This window comes from Sebastes umbrosus, chromosome 9 (assembly GCF_015220745.1).
Source record: "Sebastes umbrosus isolate fSebUmb1 chromosome 9, fSebUmb1.pri, whole genome shotgun sequence".
NCBI lineage: Eukaryota > Metazoa > Chordata > Actinopteri > Perciformes > Sebastidae > Sebastes > Sebastes umbrosus.
Window position 1 is genome coordinate 16,476,464 of NC_051277.1, and position 18,342 is coordinate 16,494,805.

Sequence of the window (18,342 nt, forward strand, 5' to 3'; positions counted from 1 at the left end):
TGGAACTATAAATTAAGACAATAACTTAAGCATAAAACAAAAAAGGCTAGTAAAACGGTGAGATTGTGCTCTCATTTTAATGTTTTCACTTAAGGTGCTATTTATTTATATTAACCCCTGCCATGTTTTATTTTACTTTTTTTAATTAAATTTTTTTGTTTTTATTTATCCCTTTAATTCCTTTATATGTATTATTTACCTATGTATCAGTTTGTTTATTGTATTGTTCACAGATTTAAAATAAAGTCTTTAAAAAAAAAAGTATTACACAAAGGTACACTTCCATTATTTTTAACCAATTACTGGTGTCAACTGGAAAATAAATATCAAAACGTTTCTTTATGGAGCAAGGCCCTTCATTATAGCACAGACAATTAAAATGATACCTATATATATATGTATATATATATATAAAAGGTCAATTATTTATCTTACCCGTTAGCACAATGAGTTTGCCCAACTTTATGAGGTCAGGTTGCTCTCCTCTGATTGGAGTTTAAAGCGACAACACCATGGTGTAGTTGATGTTGTTTATTTAAATTAAGACTAAAATGTATTAGTTCGCCCTTGCTTTTACGACACTGCATTACAAACACACTATCAGCCTGGTTTCACCACATCACTGCTAGTATGATAACCCTATGTGCTGCATTCAGGTAACATTACAAAAGCAGAAATACGATATTTCTACCTGACAAAAGTGCTTACTTTAGCTTTTTTAATAGGGTACAAATTGGGGTCTTGTATGGAGGACCACAAGAGTCACGTAAATAGTAATAAAGCCTTTCATTGATTAATAACTTACTGTACAGTACAAATAATGAATTTATTTACAAAATGATTTATTCATCTATGAATAAATGCACTAAATTACAAACTAATTCATTATTTGACATTTTAATGGGCAATAAAAAGAAGAATTATAAAAAATAATTTACAAATTTAAATATTAATCCATCAATAAATAGTTCAAATTAAAAAGGGATTAACAAAAACACCATAAAACATTCAATTAATACATCATCAGCCCCACAGCTGTGGAACTCCTTTCCGGAGGAACTCAGGCTAGTAAACGCTCTTTCTTCTTTTAAATCACGCCTCAAAACCTACCTTTACAGGAAGGCCTTTTTCATTGCAATCCCTTGTTTTAAATTTCATTATTGTTGACTTTTTGTACAGAAGTCTTATGTTCAACATTTTATTTTGGCCTATGTTTTTATTCTGTATTGTTTTTATCTTGATGTTTGCAGTACTTTAACTTATGTAAAGCACTTTGTAACTATGTTTGGAAAGATGCTATACAAATAAAGTTTATTATTATTATTATTATCATTTAGAATACATTAATGAATTCATAAATAAATTGTGGAATATGAAACTGCAGTTAAATGTAATTACTACATATACAAGCCTACAGGCAACCTACTAATTGACAGCATGTTGAAAGTGCCAAGTTAAATGACTTTATCATCTGGCAAGTCGATGTTAACGTTGTTTTTTAAGCAGTAGAGTCGGGATCATTCCTACAACACCTGAACGCATCACCGGTTGCAGGTGGCTCATGGGCGTAGCTTCATCTCAGAGGACACGGACTCCTCTGCGCATGCGTGAGCGTCAGAGAAGTGCGTTTTAGAATGATTACTGGCCAACGGACAGCAGATTAAACGGCTCCACACAACTGTTGTTTTAATCCTCTGGGCGAGGAGATTTACGAAGAAAAAACACTGGTTTATAAACCCCAGCAGCCATATTGTATGGAAAAACGACGGAAAGACGTCTCTTTTGAGAAAAAAGTAGTTTTCTCCAGATAACTCTGTCAAGACTTCTTCTGGGGACTTTAAGTGTTTTTCTTACCGGCGGAGGAATTCACACACTGGGACTAGTTTTTGAGCCATTTTCACACAACATTGTGGTCATCTCTTTGGTTTAAAGGTGTTAAATTCACCGTGTGAACCATGAAGGACCGATTGGAGCAACTTAAAGCGGTAAGTAGTGTCCAGGAAATGTCAAGTTTCCTTATACTGTCTGAAGAAATGAGACTTAATGAAACATTTCTACTATTTCCACTAGAACATGACACATAATCATTTGGAACAGTATGTGTAACCATGTGATGACATAACTGGTGGATGTAGTAACACTGCAGGTTGGTAAAGTGATTTAAAATGGGGATGTTATAGGTAAAAGTCATTCAGTCATACAGACAATCATGTTTCTTTACATGCAGCCATATTGGTAAGGTGGGACAATCAAGTGTCAGAGATCTATTGTAATGTATAATTATAATATTGGTATTAGTTGTATCACTAAATATCATTTTACAAGTTGTATGTCTAAATTAGTGCTCTTAATTCCTTTAATATGATGTAGACCTGTGTATGAGAGGTTAAGATGAGTAAAAACATTTCTACTATTTCCACTACACATAACATACTAATCATTTGAACCAGTATGTGTAACCATGTGATGACATAACTGGTGAATGTAGTAACACTGCAGGTTGGTAAAGTGATTTAAAATGGGGATGTTATCGGGAAAAGTGATTCAGTCATACAGACATCATTGTTTCTTTACATGCAGGCAGCCATATTGGTAAGGTTTGACAATCAAGTGTCAGAGATCTATTGTAATGTATAACCAATATTGTAATTGGTAGGTTATTAGTTGTATCACTAGATATTTGTTTATTTGTTTTGCACAATTTAAGACTATACAACATAACAACAAAATAAATGAATAATATACAGTGCAGGAAGAGGCAAAAAACCCACTGGGCTTATCTGAAGCCTCCACCTAGAGACAAGATTAATATAAAGAAAGAATATGACTACATAATAGTGATAAAAAAACAATTAGGACAAGATATATATATATATATATATATATATATATAATAACAACAATGACAGTACAGTAAATATATCATTTTACATTTATATTTAAATTAGTGCTCTTAATTCCTTTTAAAATTATGTGTAGACCTGTGTATATGAGAGCTACAACGATTAATCGATTAGTTGTCAACTATTAAATTAATCGCCAACTATTTTGATAATCGATTTGAGACATTTTTCAAGGAAAAAAGTCAAAAATCTCTGACTCTACTCTTCTTAAATGTGAATATTTTCTGGTTTCTTTACTCCTCTATGACCTTAAATTGAATATCTTTGAATTGTGAACAAAACAAGACATTTGAGGATGTTATCTTGGGCTTTGGGAAACAATGATTGACATTTTTCACCATTTTCTGACATTTTATTAACCAAACAACTAATCGATAGATAATCTACAGATTAATCGACAATGAAAATAATCGTTAGTTGCAACCCTATTGTAAATACACATTGATACTTGGCCTTAGCATTGGGCAATCTGACCATAGTCTGTTTTCATTGTCAATGAAGATGCAATTATAGATGAAAAAGATTAGTTGTTTATTCAGTTAGTTGATTGGCAGGTAATTAATCGACTAAGATCGTTGAAGTCATGCAAAACCGTCAAAATACTCAGATTTTCTCTGTTTTATATCAGTGTTCATTGAAAATCGTTAGGTTTGGGGCTGTTTGTGAGACAAAAACAAGCATTTGAAGACGTCACCTTGGACATCTTTAAGTATTAAATACCATTACTAGCTAAGGTGTTAAAATTATATTAATTATGGTCAAAGTAGAGAGTTGTAGATGGGCACAGGATCTCCGGTTGGGATGGATTGAATCAAAATCCTCTATACCTTTTGTATTTAACCATCACAGCCAGATTACAAATCTTACACAGCACCAAACATCCATTGTATTTATATTTTACTCATTCAAAATTGAGTTAATGACATGAATACAGTTGAGGCCTTGATCCAACTGTAACCCAAGTCGCCATGTGTTGCCATAGCTACCTGAAACTGCAGGCCAAATATTTGCTGTGTTAAACGTTGCGGTATCCCCCGCAGGCGTCTGTAATCTCACACAGCTGGCTTCTTTTCAAGGAAAGGAAGTACAGATAGGAGGTGAAGTGGGCAGGTCATTTGTTGGGAAGTTAACAGTATAGGCCGACTGTATACTTTATGTGTGTACAGGTGTAAAACTATATGTTCTCTTGTGCCTCCATCCTACTGGTGTTTTTCCAATCTTTACTCCTCTCTTTCTTTATCTTTCCTCTTTATCTTCATTCACCCACCACCTTTATTTACGTCCTGGAGTTTTCTATCTAATGTGTAACTTGCTGGCAGTAATCTAGGCAGTATATTAGTGTGCGTGTGTCACCTGATAGACTTTAGGAAAAGAGGAGCAGCAGGAAATGCTGAATTGTAGTTTCACCTGGAGCTATATGGTCACATGTGTCTTATACTGCACGCTGTTATGAAGCTTTGTGCTTGCTCAGACCATTTAAATAAAATACCAGTAACATAAGTTGATAAAGTAGCCATGTTTGCAATATTTCATTGAAGGCTGGCGTTGACTTGACAGCTGTTTTCTGTATTTCAGGGTCCTTTTTCTAATTCCCTCGTGGTATTTTTATGTAAATGTGCTTTCAGTAGAAGTCTCTTCAGGTCTGTGTGCTCAGTGTTTCCCGACACCGTCCTTCAGGCCTGCTGAGTTACTGTTGTTACACTGCTTCTCAGATATCAGCTCAATGAATGGGGGAAGCCGTAACTGAACCAACATGGCTTCTTGTGTGGCACGTGGAGTTTTTAAATCCCCTGTCAGATATTAGAGTTGCATTAACACAAGTCCTGATGGAGTATTTTGCCTTCTGTCACCCTGCTGCTGTCAATCTGACCCGGCTGCTGTTGTGGTTAGTGGCTCATTTCCTAAATCATCCCGTGGGAAAATCTAGTGCACTGGGCTTCTAATAGGCCTAACTTGTTATTATTGATAAATCTAAATAGATTTTAAAGGTTGGTCCATAAAAAAATTATAGGAAAATAAAGGCTGCAACTAACGATTACTTTCATTGTCATTTAATCTGTCGAATATTTTCTTGATTAATCGATTAGTTGTTTGTAGGGCTGAACGATTTTGAAAACATATCTTATTGCGAATATTTTGACCAATATTACAATTGCAATATGATTTGTGATATTAGAGGGAGTGATCATTTTTTGCATCATTATTCTCATTTTCATTGAAAAACATATTAAAATGATTATGGTGTGATTTCTGCGGGGATCTGAACCAAACAAAGATGTTTTCTTAAATCTATAGAATATGATGTGTATGCCAGGACATCTCTGCAGATCCACAATAATTCAGTTAAAATAGTATTCTGACAAACATTTAGCTATTAACAAATAATTATGCCTCGATTAATTGTGCAGCCCTAGCTGTTTGGTCTATACAATGGTGAAACATGTCGATCAGTGTTTCCCAAAGCCGAAGATGACGTCCTCAAATGTCTTGTTTTGTCCACAACTCAAAGATATTCAGTTTACTGTCATAGAGGAGTAAAGAAACCAGAAAATATTCATATTTAAGAAGCTGGAATCAGAGAATTTTTTTTTTTTTTTTTTAATTACTCAAACTGTTTAATGGATTATCAAAATAGTTGGCGATTAATTTAATAGTTGACAGCTAATCATTAATTGTTGCAGCTCTAAAAATGTCTGATGTATTAAAATGACAAGTTTTATTTGATCAACCCAATAAGACACCAGGGAACATTGTAACTCCATTTGAAAGTTAAAGAATAATATTTATTTTACTGAAATTATGACATCTTTCTCAAGTTATTGTCCGGTAGTGTTTCGTCATTTATGATCCTAAGAGACAAAGTCTGACCGTTAATCACCTCCCAGTTTCTTTCCGATGACGGAATCACAGGAAAGATAGTGAGGGAGGAGGTTGGACATTCAATGTGTCCATGATTGGAGTCACACTTGCTGGGTTGTGTTTTTCTTTTTTACATGATAATAAATCAAACAGGTAGCAGGTCACTTTAGGCTTTTTTTCATTTAGTTATTATGCTTGTATGAATATATGTTCAACATGTATTTTGCCATAGCAGTGTGTAGAGGCTGATAGGATGAGCTCAGTTTGTGTACTCCCCAGTGCATAGTCATAGCCATGTGTCTGTTGCACATTTAATCTGACTTTCCAGATAGACCAGGACAACACAGTCTTATAATTCAGGCTCCAATAAAACTTTGTGTTCATATAAGAGAGCTATAGTCAGTCTGTTGTGTTCGAGAGGATCACCATGTCTGCTTCAGTGTAAAACCGTCTAGTCGTTGCCTTATTGAGGCGAGTTATGCAACATGACATATGGTGCTTTGTATTCAGAACAAGCGTAATTAAGTGATTTGAATAAAAGGAACAAACCAGCATACAAGCCAACATATCAATCGCTAGTGCGCTGATGTGCAGCGCGTGCTCTCTTTTTCTTACTTTTATTTGACGATTACACAATCTGCATGTAACTAAGCTTGAGATTATAGCATTTTTGGCGACTTTGGTAAAGAGAGAGAGAGAGAAAATCAAATTTGCTGCTTCATGGTTCACACATTTTGGCACAGCTGCACAGTGTGGCATTAAATCTACTTTGTTCACAATTTATTTATTTATTTTTCTAAAAAAATAATGATTAGAGGATGAGTGTTATTGTCCATTAGCGTTGCAAAAAAAATGCTGTCAAAATGCTGGTTAATGTAAATCTATTTCCACAGCACACACATGGCTTTTCAACATTAGATAATCTCACACTGCTTTTTCAAAACTAATCATAACGGGGTTGAACTGACTGCACATTAAGCAACTTCCAACCCCCATGTTGTGGTAAGAAACATCAAAAAGTTAACGTATTATGAGTAACATTTTGATCCGAAATGATAAAGCAGGTCTCACGGCTTCTGACAGTAATAGGTTGAGTCATGTGATGAGCAGGCGAGATTAATGAGGAAGGTTGTAAAAGTTGACTTCTTTCTGACTGTTCCTGTCACTATCAAACTGTTGTTATATAGAAGTAAGTTCCTGTGTGGCCTTTTGTCTGTTTGGTTTGTTAAAGCATTTTGTTGCACCCTTTCCCCTTAGTTTTGCTGATTGAGAGACACTGGAAGGAAGTGAGCGCTTGTTCTTATCTCGCTGCTGCAGAAATGCTGTGTGAGGGAGCATAATGTTGAGGCCAGAGGGCTGCAGCTGTGTGTTCGATGAATAACTCACAGAGAGGTCTAAAAACAAGCACAGTGCGTCTGTCCAGGGAACTCTGTGTTACTTCACAACTGTTGTTAGTTACAGCAGCCTGAACCAAATAGCTACATTTGCAATTCAAATTTGAGATGAGGGCCTGAAGGTTAAAGAGCGTCTAAAACTCAGCATTTGAACAGAAAGACCGACATGCTGTTGCATTAAGTTCCCCGCAGAGCTGCGACTGACAATTATTTTCATTATCGATTAATCTGCTATATTATTTTCTCGATTAATCATTTTGTTTATAAAATGTCTAGGGCAGCAACTAACGATTATTTTTTTCTCGATTAATCGATTAGTTGTTTGCTCTATAAAATGTCAGAAAATGGTGAAAAATGGCGATCAGTGTTTCCCAAAACCCGAGATGACGTCCTCAAAATGTCTTGTTTTGTCCCCGACTCAAAGACATTCAGTTTACTGTCATAGAGGAGTAAAGAAACCAGAAAATATTCATAATAAAGAAGCTGGAATCAGAGAGTTTGAACTATTTTTTTCTTAAAAAAATACTCAAACTGATTAATCGACAGTGGTGGAAGAAGTGCACAGACCTTATACTTCAGTAAAAGTAGCAATACTACCGTGTATAAATACGCGTTAGAAGTAAGAGTCCTGCATTCAAAATCATACTTATCTTTATTAGTATCTAAATACACTTAAAAGTACCGACGTAAAAGTACTCATTATGCAGAATAATGTATATTATTGGATTATGCTTATTGATGCATTAATGTGTTCATCACTTTAATGTTGCAGCTGGTAAAGGTGGAGCTCATTTTAATTACTTTATATACTGCTGGGTAGCTTAATCTATGATAATACATCATCATTTATTAGTTGATTATATTTTGTATTAATAATCTGAATCTGCAAAGTAACTAAAGATGTCCACAAGGTACAAGGTACATTGTTTCCCTCTGAGATGTAGTGGAGTAGCAGAAAATGGAAATACTCAAGTAAAGCACAAGTACCTTACAATTGTACTTAAGTACAGTACTTTAGTTACTTTCCACCACTGTTAATCAACTATCAAAATAGTTGGTGATTCATTTTAAAGTTGACAACTGACCGATTAATCATTAGCAAAAATGTGTCATGTATTAAAATTGCTTGTTTTATTTGATCAACCCAATAAGAAACCAGTTTCTTTTGGAAGTTAAGGAATAATTATGTTAGCTTTATTCTAGTGCAGCGTAAGATAGATATCTATTCAGATGACTAGTTTAGAGACTGAGGCTGAGTCAGGTGATATGAGAGAGAGCAGAGAAGCCGACAGGTGTGTCGGCTAACATTTTCCAGGCCTTGACTTTGATCCAGGCTGACTTTCTCCAGGAAAGTCAAGTGTCCAGACTCTCCGTCACCCCCGTTACAAAACAGAAACACAAACTACTATGTGTTCAGAGTTTAGTCGGCCAGCAACACTCTGTAGGAGCTCAGTGGAAACACATTTGCTGTAAAATGCAGAAGTAGCTAAAGGGGAGGGAACACAGTGAGCTTAGTGTCCCTTTCCACTCATTGTTTCACTCATAACAGCGTCCCAGCATGCTATGACGTCTGTTTACACTGTGCCTCAGCTGTGGTTTCTTTAAGTCGGTTAAAAACAGGTTGAGTTCCTGCATCCCGGCCCTTCACCGTGTCAATATTCACCAGCACTGCCCCGTGTTTACTGACTGTACCTTGTGACGTGTTTATGACTGCAGTAGAGTGAAACTCTCTGATAGAATTTATTAGGTGTAGGCTGATTAGGGTCAGACTGATGTAGCACGCTGAGCTGCTAACCAGGAAGCAATTTCATTAGTGAGGGTTTGTTCACGGTCTAAATGCTGTTCAGGGGCTTTCCTAACCTGAACAGAAATAACATTTTTGGAGAATCACAGTATTTTTGGACATGAAAATAGTCAAAACAATGTTGATCCTTTTGAGCATAACATTGATTGTGGTTATGTTTTTAAGAGCCGGGTATCAAATCACAATACGAGTGCTCACCTAAATCTATTGAGCGATGGCATTGAATGCTTGGTCAGATTCTTCGTTTTATTTACTTGTTCTTTGACTTATTCTTGTTCTTTGATTCTTTAATTTCCTGCTTTTAAATACTAATCGCTCATTTTTGTCTGTATTTTATATGGGCGAAGTTCTTGCTCAGTGTTGAGACAGAATTAAAGGAATGGTTACGATTATTTGATGAGTGATATGAGAAGATCTCTCATGCCTGTACTGTAAATATGAAGCCACAGCCAGCAGCTGGTTAGCTTAGCATAAAGAGGGGGAAACAGATAGCCTGGCTCTCCTCCCGCCCTCTCTCCTCTCCTCCCGCCCTCTCTCTCCCCTCCTCTGGTCCTATCTTGTCCTCTCCATCCCTCTCTCCTCCTCTCCTCTGGTCTTATCTCCTCCTCTCCCGCCCTCTCTCTCCTCCTCTCCTCTGGTCCTATCTTCTCCTCTCCAGCCCTCTGTCCTCCTCTCCTTTGATCCTATCTTCTCCTCTCCAGCCCTCTGTCCTCCTCTCCTCTGGTCCTATCTCCTCCTCTCCAGCCGTCTCTCTCCTCCTCTCCTCTGGTCCTATCTTCTCCTCTCCAGACCTCTCTCTCTCTCTCTCTCTTCCTCTCTGGTGCTATCTTCTCCTCTCCAAGCCTCTCTTCCTCCTCTCCTCTGGTCCTATATTCTCCTCTCCATCCCTCTCTCTCCTCATCTCCTCTGGTCCTATCTTCTCCTCTCCAGCCCTCTCTCTCCTCCTCTCCTCTGGTCCTATCTCCTCCTCTCCTCTGGTCCTATCTCCTCCTCTCTCCTCCTTTCCTCTGGTCCTATCTCCTCCTCTCCATCCCTCTCTCTCCTCCTCTCCTCTGGTCCTATCTTCTCCTCTCCAGCCAGTGCTGCCAAAGAGTACCCACAGCCAATCAGTAAACAGATCCTGTGACTCCTTTGACATGTTGACCTGTGTTACAAAGAATTTCTTCCCACCTGAAACACATGAACACGTCTCCCGGCTGCAGAAAAATGTATTTATTGCTGCACTTCACTGCTGCCTGGTGTGAATTTGTCATAAAGCTAACAGCCATTAGATCTGGTAAAAGTAATTTAATTAGTGTTGATGCCCTCCGCATTGATTTTATATTCATTTGGCTTATGTGCTGCGCCTAAGCCTTATATCGGTAGGGAAAATCCTGCTACGTAACACCCATTTAACATTCTAGTTTTCCACTTTTCAATACATTTGAATGTATTGAAATAGAGAGACAGTATTTGGCATTGCTTGTACCTGCACAGCAGTCGAGCAACAGCTTCTGCTCGGCTCATTTTTTATTTATTTATTTTTTTTATCAATATATTGGGGGAACATTCGAAATAATGGGAGGATGTGTTACTGCCTTGGAAAAAAAATATTGTTTTGGTACCTTAACTGAAACTCAGGGATTGTATTGGCACCGGTATCAAAACTTTAACTGACACAGAAAAGACCCAGAAAGCATCAGGATCACATGCTGTCTGATGTAGACAAACAGGGAGGTGAATGAGTTTCAAACAGAAATGGCTTGGAGTCATGTTTTGGTTAGTTTGTTTAACAGGATGTCTCTGTAATTGTTAACAACAAAGGGTGTATTTATTCTGCATATTTATCTGGGCTAAGCACTGACAGTAAAAATGTCAGTACAGCTGTTGGATTGTTATGTGTTTTTCTCTAAAGGCAAGTTTGTTTGTAGAGCACCTTTCAAACAACCAGGCGATTTAAGTGCTGCACATAAAAACTAAAAAGGCTTTGAAACAAGAAACTCGATGTGATATAAAAAAAGACACATATTGAGAAGACTTTACTTACTTACTTTGCCTTTACTCTGTTAGACGTGTGATCAAGATGATGAGGAGGTGGAGATCTCTATGGACAACGCAGCCTTCATGGACGAATTCTTCCTTCAGGTCAGTGTGTTACTATCAGCGTATTAGTGTGTGGGGGGTTGTTTTATCATGAGGGAATACATGGTTGAAGGTCAACATTTTTGTCATTTGCTAACATTTTAACATTCATGGTGTGTGTTTGTTTCAGATTGAGGACATCAGGAACAGTATTGATAAAATTGATGATAACGTGGCTGAAGTCAAAAAGCTTTTCTCCGTCATCCTGTCTGCTCCCACATCGGATCAGAGTAAGAAGAGACCAGCTTTTCTTCCTGTGTACCTGCCTCTTTTTTCTCTCCTCTGCAAATGTGTTCACCCCAAACTACTCCCTCAGGGTCATAATAAGGATATTTTTCTAACCTTACCCTAATGTTATTTACAAAGCTGCATTTGCTTGATTTTTTTGTGTCCCAAATTGAATTAAATCAGACTTTTGCTCAGAGGAACTAAAAAAAAAAAAAGCCACAGATGATTTTCATTTAAAAGTGAATCAGTATGTTATGTATTTAAAAATTCTTTATTTGAATCCCCATTAGCCTCCACAGAGTGGTTGCTAGTCTTCTTGGGGTCCACACAAAAAACATTAACAATACAAATTGAGAGCATTATCAGTTTATTAGTACTTGCAATAAGTGTGTTCCTCTCACCCCATTGCTAACACTGTCTATTGCCACATGTCTCTTCCTTTCTAGAAACACAGGATGACTTGGAGGCAATCACCAACGACATAAAGAAGATGGCCAACAATGCAAGAAACAAACTCAAGAGTGAGTCTGCCTACCGCACACACACACACACACGCACACATACACACTCAGCTCGTCAGTGAGAGTTATGGGGATGTTTAATGGACTTATTATGAAATGTTGCTTGAGAATCAAACAATGATGTGACGTGTAGATGATTTTAAAGCTGAATCATAAATCAGTAGTTTGGATTTCTTCGCAGCCATCGAGAGGAATCTGGAGTCAGAGGAGCAGGAGAGGGTGTCGGCTGACATTCGGATACGTAAATCACAGGTAAATGATGTCCAGAAGTTTCTTCCTTTTTTTTCCCAAATTTAAATTCAAAAGGCTTATGGGTATGATCATATTCAGATTCAGCACTGAATGAATGCTAAAAATGTACAATGTATTCAGAACATTGTTAAGGTAAAGAAAAGGGGAAGAGAAGAAAAAACAGTTTCAATATTCAGAAATTGCAACAGCACATTTTAATCATTTTACTTATTATTATTAATTATTATTATTATTATTATTATTATTATGTAAAACATAAGCAAAAATGTGTTTCTCTTTGACATAAAAATGGATGTTTTACATTTGTCAGAGATGTGTCTCAGGCCTGACTTCTGCGCTAATTCATTTTTATCTTGTTGTCTCCCAGCATGCAGTGCTGTCCAGGAAGTTTGTGGAGGTAATGACAAAGTATAATGAAGCCCAGGTGGACTTCAGGGAGAGGAGTAAAGGACGTATTCAGAGACAACTAGAGATCAGTGAGTGACGGCCATGAAGTCATGTGATGGTCCCACACGATCTTCTTTAAAGTCATTAACTTGTTTCCTTTCCTTTCCAGCCGGAAAAGCAACAACAGATGAGGAACTGGAGGAGATGCTGGAGAGCGGCAATTCTGCTGTGTTTACTGCAGGGGTAAGTGCGTGTGTACAGCATCCTAACATCCACTTTGCCTCGACACTGATCGTGATGTGGTAGAACTGAGAAAAAGCCAATCGGTCAGTTGCTCAGTAAAACTCAAAGTGCCTCGTATCAACTGGTTAAAGATTAGCTGTGCTTGTGATTTGGCCTGTTGGACTCAAAGTCAGTTTGCTCTCCTGTGCCTTCTTAAGTGCTCCAAACCTCCTTTGACATAGTAACTAACAGACAAGCTTATTTTGAGCTGTTTGAAACAGCTGAGAAACTGAGCACCAGAGGAGCCGGGAATCGAACCACCAACCATGCAATTATTGGATTCTACCTACTGAGACACAGCTGGCCCATTATATCTACAAATTATTCTGGAGCTTACACTGGTTACCAGCTTTAATAAAATTCACTGTCATTGCCGTTTTAAAGCAACGGTGACACATTTCACCATGAGACGGAATCATTTTCAGTTCTTCTTGTTTTAGCAAACTAAACCGAAACTCATCAGAAGAAATAAAGATGAAATATTAAATGTGACACATTTAGACTTTTTTTGTTGTTGTGCGTGTTTGTCTGACCTGGTCCTGAGTGGCAACATTAAACCTCTCCTCTCCACAGATTGTGGACGCTGGGATCTCTAAACAAGCCCTGAGTGAGATCGAAGCCAGACACAAAGACATTGTCCGTCTGGAAAGCAGCATCAAGGAGCTGCACGATATGTTTGTAGACATCGCCATGCTGGTGGAGAGCCAGGTATGCTCCTCCTTGTCCATCTGCCCATTACTTCATCTACTTCATTCATTTATTCACTCATTCTAAACCTTTTCCCATGACTTTGTGTTCAATCCTGTCTCTTCTTCTCTTGTTTGTCTCTCTTCCTGTCTCCGCTGTGGTCTGACTACCTATCTGCATCTGTTTCCTCTTTTTCCAGCTCCATGCTTTTCTTACACCTCTCTTTATTCTCACCGCCACCTCCATCTCATCACCCCAACACTGATGGAACCAACACAAATGCATTTAGTAAGATGTATGAATAATGCGTCATTGCAGACATCACACTAGAATGAATACAAGTCACATATTGTTGATCAGTCAGTCACTGTATGCACACATAAGTCTAATCACATATTTCTTACTGCTTGAACCATGCTTTCTGAGGGAAAAGCTTGTTTGAGGTAAGGGCTGTTTATGTTGTGTGATTTCCCCGCAAAACTCTTTGTTTTCTTAACCCTTATTATTTCCAGCTTTTAGTTTGAAAATGTTTGTTCCAAAATAAATTTTCAGATTTAACGTAAATTAATGTTTCTCCCAGAAAAGCTGTCACTTTAAACCAAGGTTCTTCTGCTTGTGTTGCTCTGTATCTTATTGATTGTTGTGTGTTTTTCAGGGTGACATAGTTGACAACATAGAGCAGAATGTATCCAAGTCAGTGGACCATGTAACAGAGGCTAAGGAGCAGACCAAAAAAGCTATAAAGCATCAGTCCAAAGCACGCAAGGTAATGTAATTTAGCCAACTGCTGCACCAGTCTGCTTGTGACTTCTTCCTGTTGTGTGTATGCCTATTTTCTAGACACAGTTTGACACATTTAAAGCTACAGTGGATAAAATTGGAGCAAATATGATTTTAAAAAAGTTATTTTTATAAAATGGTCACTATATCCTGACAGTAGTGCATGAGACAGGCATGAAAAGCATGTGCCTCTGTGACCTCCAGTTGTCCTAATGGCATCTGCAAGATTTCACAGACCGGATGAAAACAACCAATCAGAGCTGAGCTGGAGTTTGCCGTCCAGCTGCCGTCTATGAGAGCCGGCTGTCAATCACTCGTGGACTCTGATCAAACGGTCAAACTAGGCAGCGCCGATCAAATATGAATCAATATTATGTTACTGTAATGCCTATTTCTCACCTCAAATGTTTCCAGAATCATCTTGTAGTGTACTGTTTAGCTGTAAAAAGAGAAAGTCTGTGACCATGCAGCCATGTTGAGATCATTTGAAGAAATACTTACTTACTCTCTCTGAAATGACCTGTGATTGGTCAAAGTCTTCCGTCACGGACCAGATTTTTTAAAGCCTGAAAACAGAGTCATGAGGAGGTGCAGAAGTCATCTCTCAGAAACACTTGAATTACAATATGCTGAAAGGTTATTATGGATTTTTGCCCAATGATACCAAAAGCGTTCTGCCTACTGGAGCTTTAAACAACACAGTGTGCATACAGATCCTCGCCCTGCAGACACATCGCCAGTCACACACAACTGTTGCACTCTGTGTGCTTCGCTTTGTGTTTCGCTCTCTCTCTTGTTGTTGTTTTTATTTATCTCCTTTCGTTGCTCTTCGTCACCTCCGACACCGTGCCCCATGTTAGGGTGGAATGATTGACAGGATTGAGAGCAACATGGACCAGTCGGTGGGATTTGTGGAGCGTGCCGTAGCAGACACTAAGAAAGCTGCAAAGTTTCAGCAAGAGGCTCGCCGTGTGAGTTACCACAGTCAGGAGGAGCGGTCCGGTTTCCCAAAAGCAACAGAAAGGGTTTTATTTTATCTTTTAAAATAGAACAGCGATGACCCTGAGATCAATGCTGGTCAAATTTAAATACAATCTTAGGGATTAAATAGCAAAAAGAATTAAATAGAACAAAATAAAATGCAATGAATTTGGTGCCACAGGACAAAGATTGAGTCAGATTCAAGTTCACAAGCCTGGCCTTATATCAGAATATGATTAAGTATCTCAGTCCATGTTATTCTGGTGACCTTGAGCCAATGTCAAAGTCAAAGATGCCCCCTGCTTCCTGACAGTATTGAGCAGCAGTTAATTGTTATTGCTGAGACTGGAGCCGATCCCAGCTGACATTGGGCGAAGGCGAGCTACACCCTGGACAGGTCGCCAGACTATCACAGGGCTGACACATAGAGACAGACAACCATTCACGCTCACATTCACACCCACGGGCAATTTAGAGTCAACAATTAACCTAACCTGCATGTATTTGGACTGTGGGAGGAAACCGGAGGAAACCGGAGAACCCGGGAAAAAAAAACACGCTAACACTGGGAGAACATGCAAACTCCACACAGAAGGGCCCCAAGCCGGGTTTGAATCTGTGCTAACCACCTCACCACCGTGCCGCCCTATAAATAGTTTTAAACAGTGGTAAATTTCTGTCCTGCTGTGTAGCGTCTGATTACCCTTCAAACTCATGGATCTGTTACTTAAACTGGCCATCATAGTGTCGCCGGTACCTAAAACAACACGCCTCCACCAATTTTTTAAAGACAGGGCTGTTTTCGATCTAAACGCTCAGTTAGTTTATGAAAGTTGGAAAAAAATTCCTCTTTAACACAAAGATGCTTTTGGGAAACCTGCCTGACAACGTGACGACCATCCCCACCATCAAGACCCTGATCTTCACCTTGATCCCACCTGTGATGACCCCTAACCCTCCTACAGTACCTGCTCTGTTCCTGAGCCCCCACCACCCTTTGGCCTGTGATCCCTGTGCTTTGAAAACCAGTGACCTACCCAGCACCCAGAACCAGAAGCAAGACCACCCTCTCCCACCTGCTTACACACACATACACTCTTCTCTCTCTGTTCTTTCTCTGCAGCTTTAACCTTAACTTTGTCTTTGTTTACAGCTGGCTCATGGCTGCAGCGTTATTCTTTGGTTTTACCTGTGTTTTAAGATATTGCTCGTTCGCTTCAGGCTGTCAAACCACGTGTGTGAAAATATTTTTCACATAAAGTTCACATAAAGTCAACACTGGTGCACCGAGACAAAACTGGTTTATCAGACTTTATGGTCCACTGAGTGTGTGGTTACCAAGCTACAAGGACAATTCATGATATTTCATACAGCAATTGTTGCCATACAGTATAATGTACATATTCCCTCATTCAAAAACTACCATATAACTCACAGTAGTAGATTCTATAATTGTTGTACTGAGAATGGTCCTGATGGTACTGTGTGTAATTGGTTGTTCCCAACAGAAAATGGTGATAATAGTGGTGGTTGTGCTGGTCTTGGTGGGCTTACTAGCCCTCATAATCGGGTTATCAGTTGGATTGAAGAAAAGCTGATGAGCTATTTGAATAAGAGGAGAGCGGAGGGTGAGTAACTCTGGAGCAAATACGCTCTGTAGCACCAAAATGGGTGTGGGTATGAAGCATGTTTTGCAAAAGGGTTTGCTCGCTAGCTCTTTTCCTCAGGTGCTCTCTGTGAGTGTGTGTGTGTTTTCTTTCTATCCACAGGGCTTACATGAGGTGTGTTTGTGTGCATTTGAAGTTCTTGGGTGTGTGTGTTTTTCTCCTATTCTGCAGCACTTGCCTCTGGTTACTGCTGAACAAACAAAGCAGTGGTAGGAGTGAGATACAGTTTCGGCTGATGTTTGGTCTGTGGGCTCGTTTCAACGCTCATGTTCCCCCGTCATTAATCTCCCTTTGTCTCTCTCTCTCTCTCTCTCTCTCTCTCTGTCTCTCTCTCTCTCTCTCTGTAGAAGATGATCATAATCGGTGTAGTCTGTGCTGTGCTTGCTGTCATCATCCTCATCATCATCCTCACCCAGACACTATAACAGGACTGCTGTTTTGCTACCATCATCATCATCATCCACTCCATCCTATCCTCCGTCAGCCCGCCAAAGAGTGATCACTCCATATGGATATGATCATATTTAACCTGCAGATATTCAACAAAAAAAAAACCCTGAAGGACAAGTGTTACATTTGACCTCTGGAAAAAAAGAAGAACTACGAGACTTGTGATAATTATAAACAACTTTTTTGTCCAATCAGAACCGTCCTTCCTGGTCTGTGAGGGTCCTGTTTCACTCCGTCAGGTGGCTTAGGACAGTTTGAGGATGCTGCAAATGAGGAAATGAGACTGAAGCTGACCCGAGGTACAATACCTATTGTAAAAAGGGAATTGAAGAATAACTGATCATAACGTCACTCCAGTGTCACTAAACATTTCATTCGATGCCAAAGAATCAACCTAGAAGAGTTTAAATTAGGGCTGTCAAAGTTAATCTGATAATAGCGAGTTAACGCAAAATCGTTTTAACGTCACTAATTTCTTTAACGCATTAGTGCAATCGATCTTTCGGAGGTCATATCGGGCTCAGTTTTAAAGCTAGAAGAAGTTACTGGCATCATATGAAACTAGAAAACCTAAGGAATTCATTGGTACCAACCATGTCATAATAGTTTGTCGCTAAGGTTAAGTAATGCTCCAAACTTGCGCTACATTTTGGTGAGGAAAAGCTTTCATGGCCCTTTTCAAAGGAGTCCCTTGACCTCTGACCTCAAGATATGTGAATGAAAATGGGTTCTATGGGTACCCACGAGTCTCCCCTTTACAGACATGCCCACTTTATGATAACCACATGCAGTTTGGGGCAAGTCATAGTCAAGACAACACACTGACACACTGACAGCTGTTGTTGCCTGTTGGGCTGCAGTTTGCCATGTTATGATTTACCATATTTTATGCTAAATGCAGTACCTGTGAGGGTTTCTGGACATTAGTTGTCATTGTTTTGTGTATATACATACATTTGCATAAAGCAGCACTGCCATGTTGATAGGAGTATTAAATACTTGACAAATCTCCCTTTAAGGTACATT

The 18,342-nt window shown here is 38.8% G+C and overlaps 1 protein-coding gene across 3 annotated transcripts; it reads left to right on the top strand.

Annotated features, from left to right (window-relative positions):
• Positions 1-1,590: 1,590 nt before the first annotated feature.
• On the top strand, positions 1,591-17,513 carry stx3a (syntaxin 3A). Of its 3 annotated transcripts, XM_037780555.1 has the most exons (11): positions 1,594-1,985; positions 11,010-11,084; positions 11,212-11,311; positions 11,756-11,830; positions 12,012-12,082; positions 12,450-12,558; positions 12,639-12,712; positions 13,325-13,459; positions 14,094-14,204; positions 16,708-16,827; positions 17,214-17,513. In XM_037780555.1, the coding sequence occupies exons 1-10, from the start codon at positions 1,956-1,958 to the stop codon at positions 16,795-16,797; spliced, it is 870 nt and encodes a 289-aa protein (XP_037636483.1). In that variant the 5' UTR covers positions 1,594-1,955; the 3' UTR covers positions 16,798-16,827; positions 17,214-17,513. The 3 variants fall into 3 exon arrangements, 2 of the variants coding, with proteins under 2 accessions (XP_037636483.1, XP_037636484.1); XR_005208242.1 differs by lacking the exons at positions 16,708-16,827; positions 17,214-17,513 and adding an exon at positions 13,638-13,881 and having other exon boundaries at positions 1,591-1,985; XM_037780556.1 differs by lacking the exon at positions 16,708-16,827 and having other exon boundaries at positions 1,598-1,985; positions 17,214-17,510.
• The last annotated feature ends 829 nt before the right edge of the window (positions 17,514-18,342 follow it).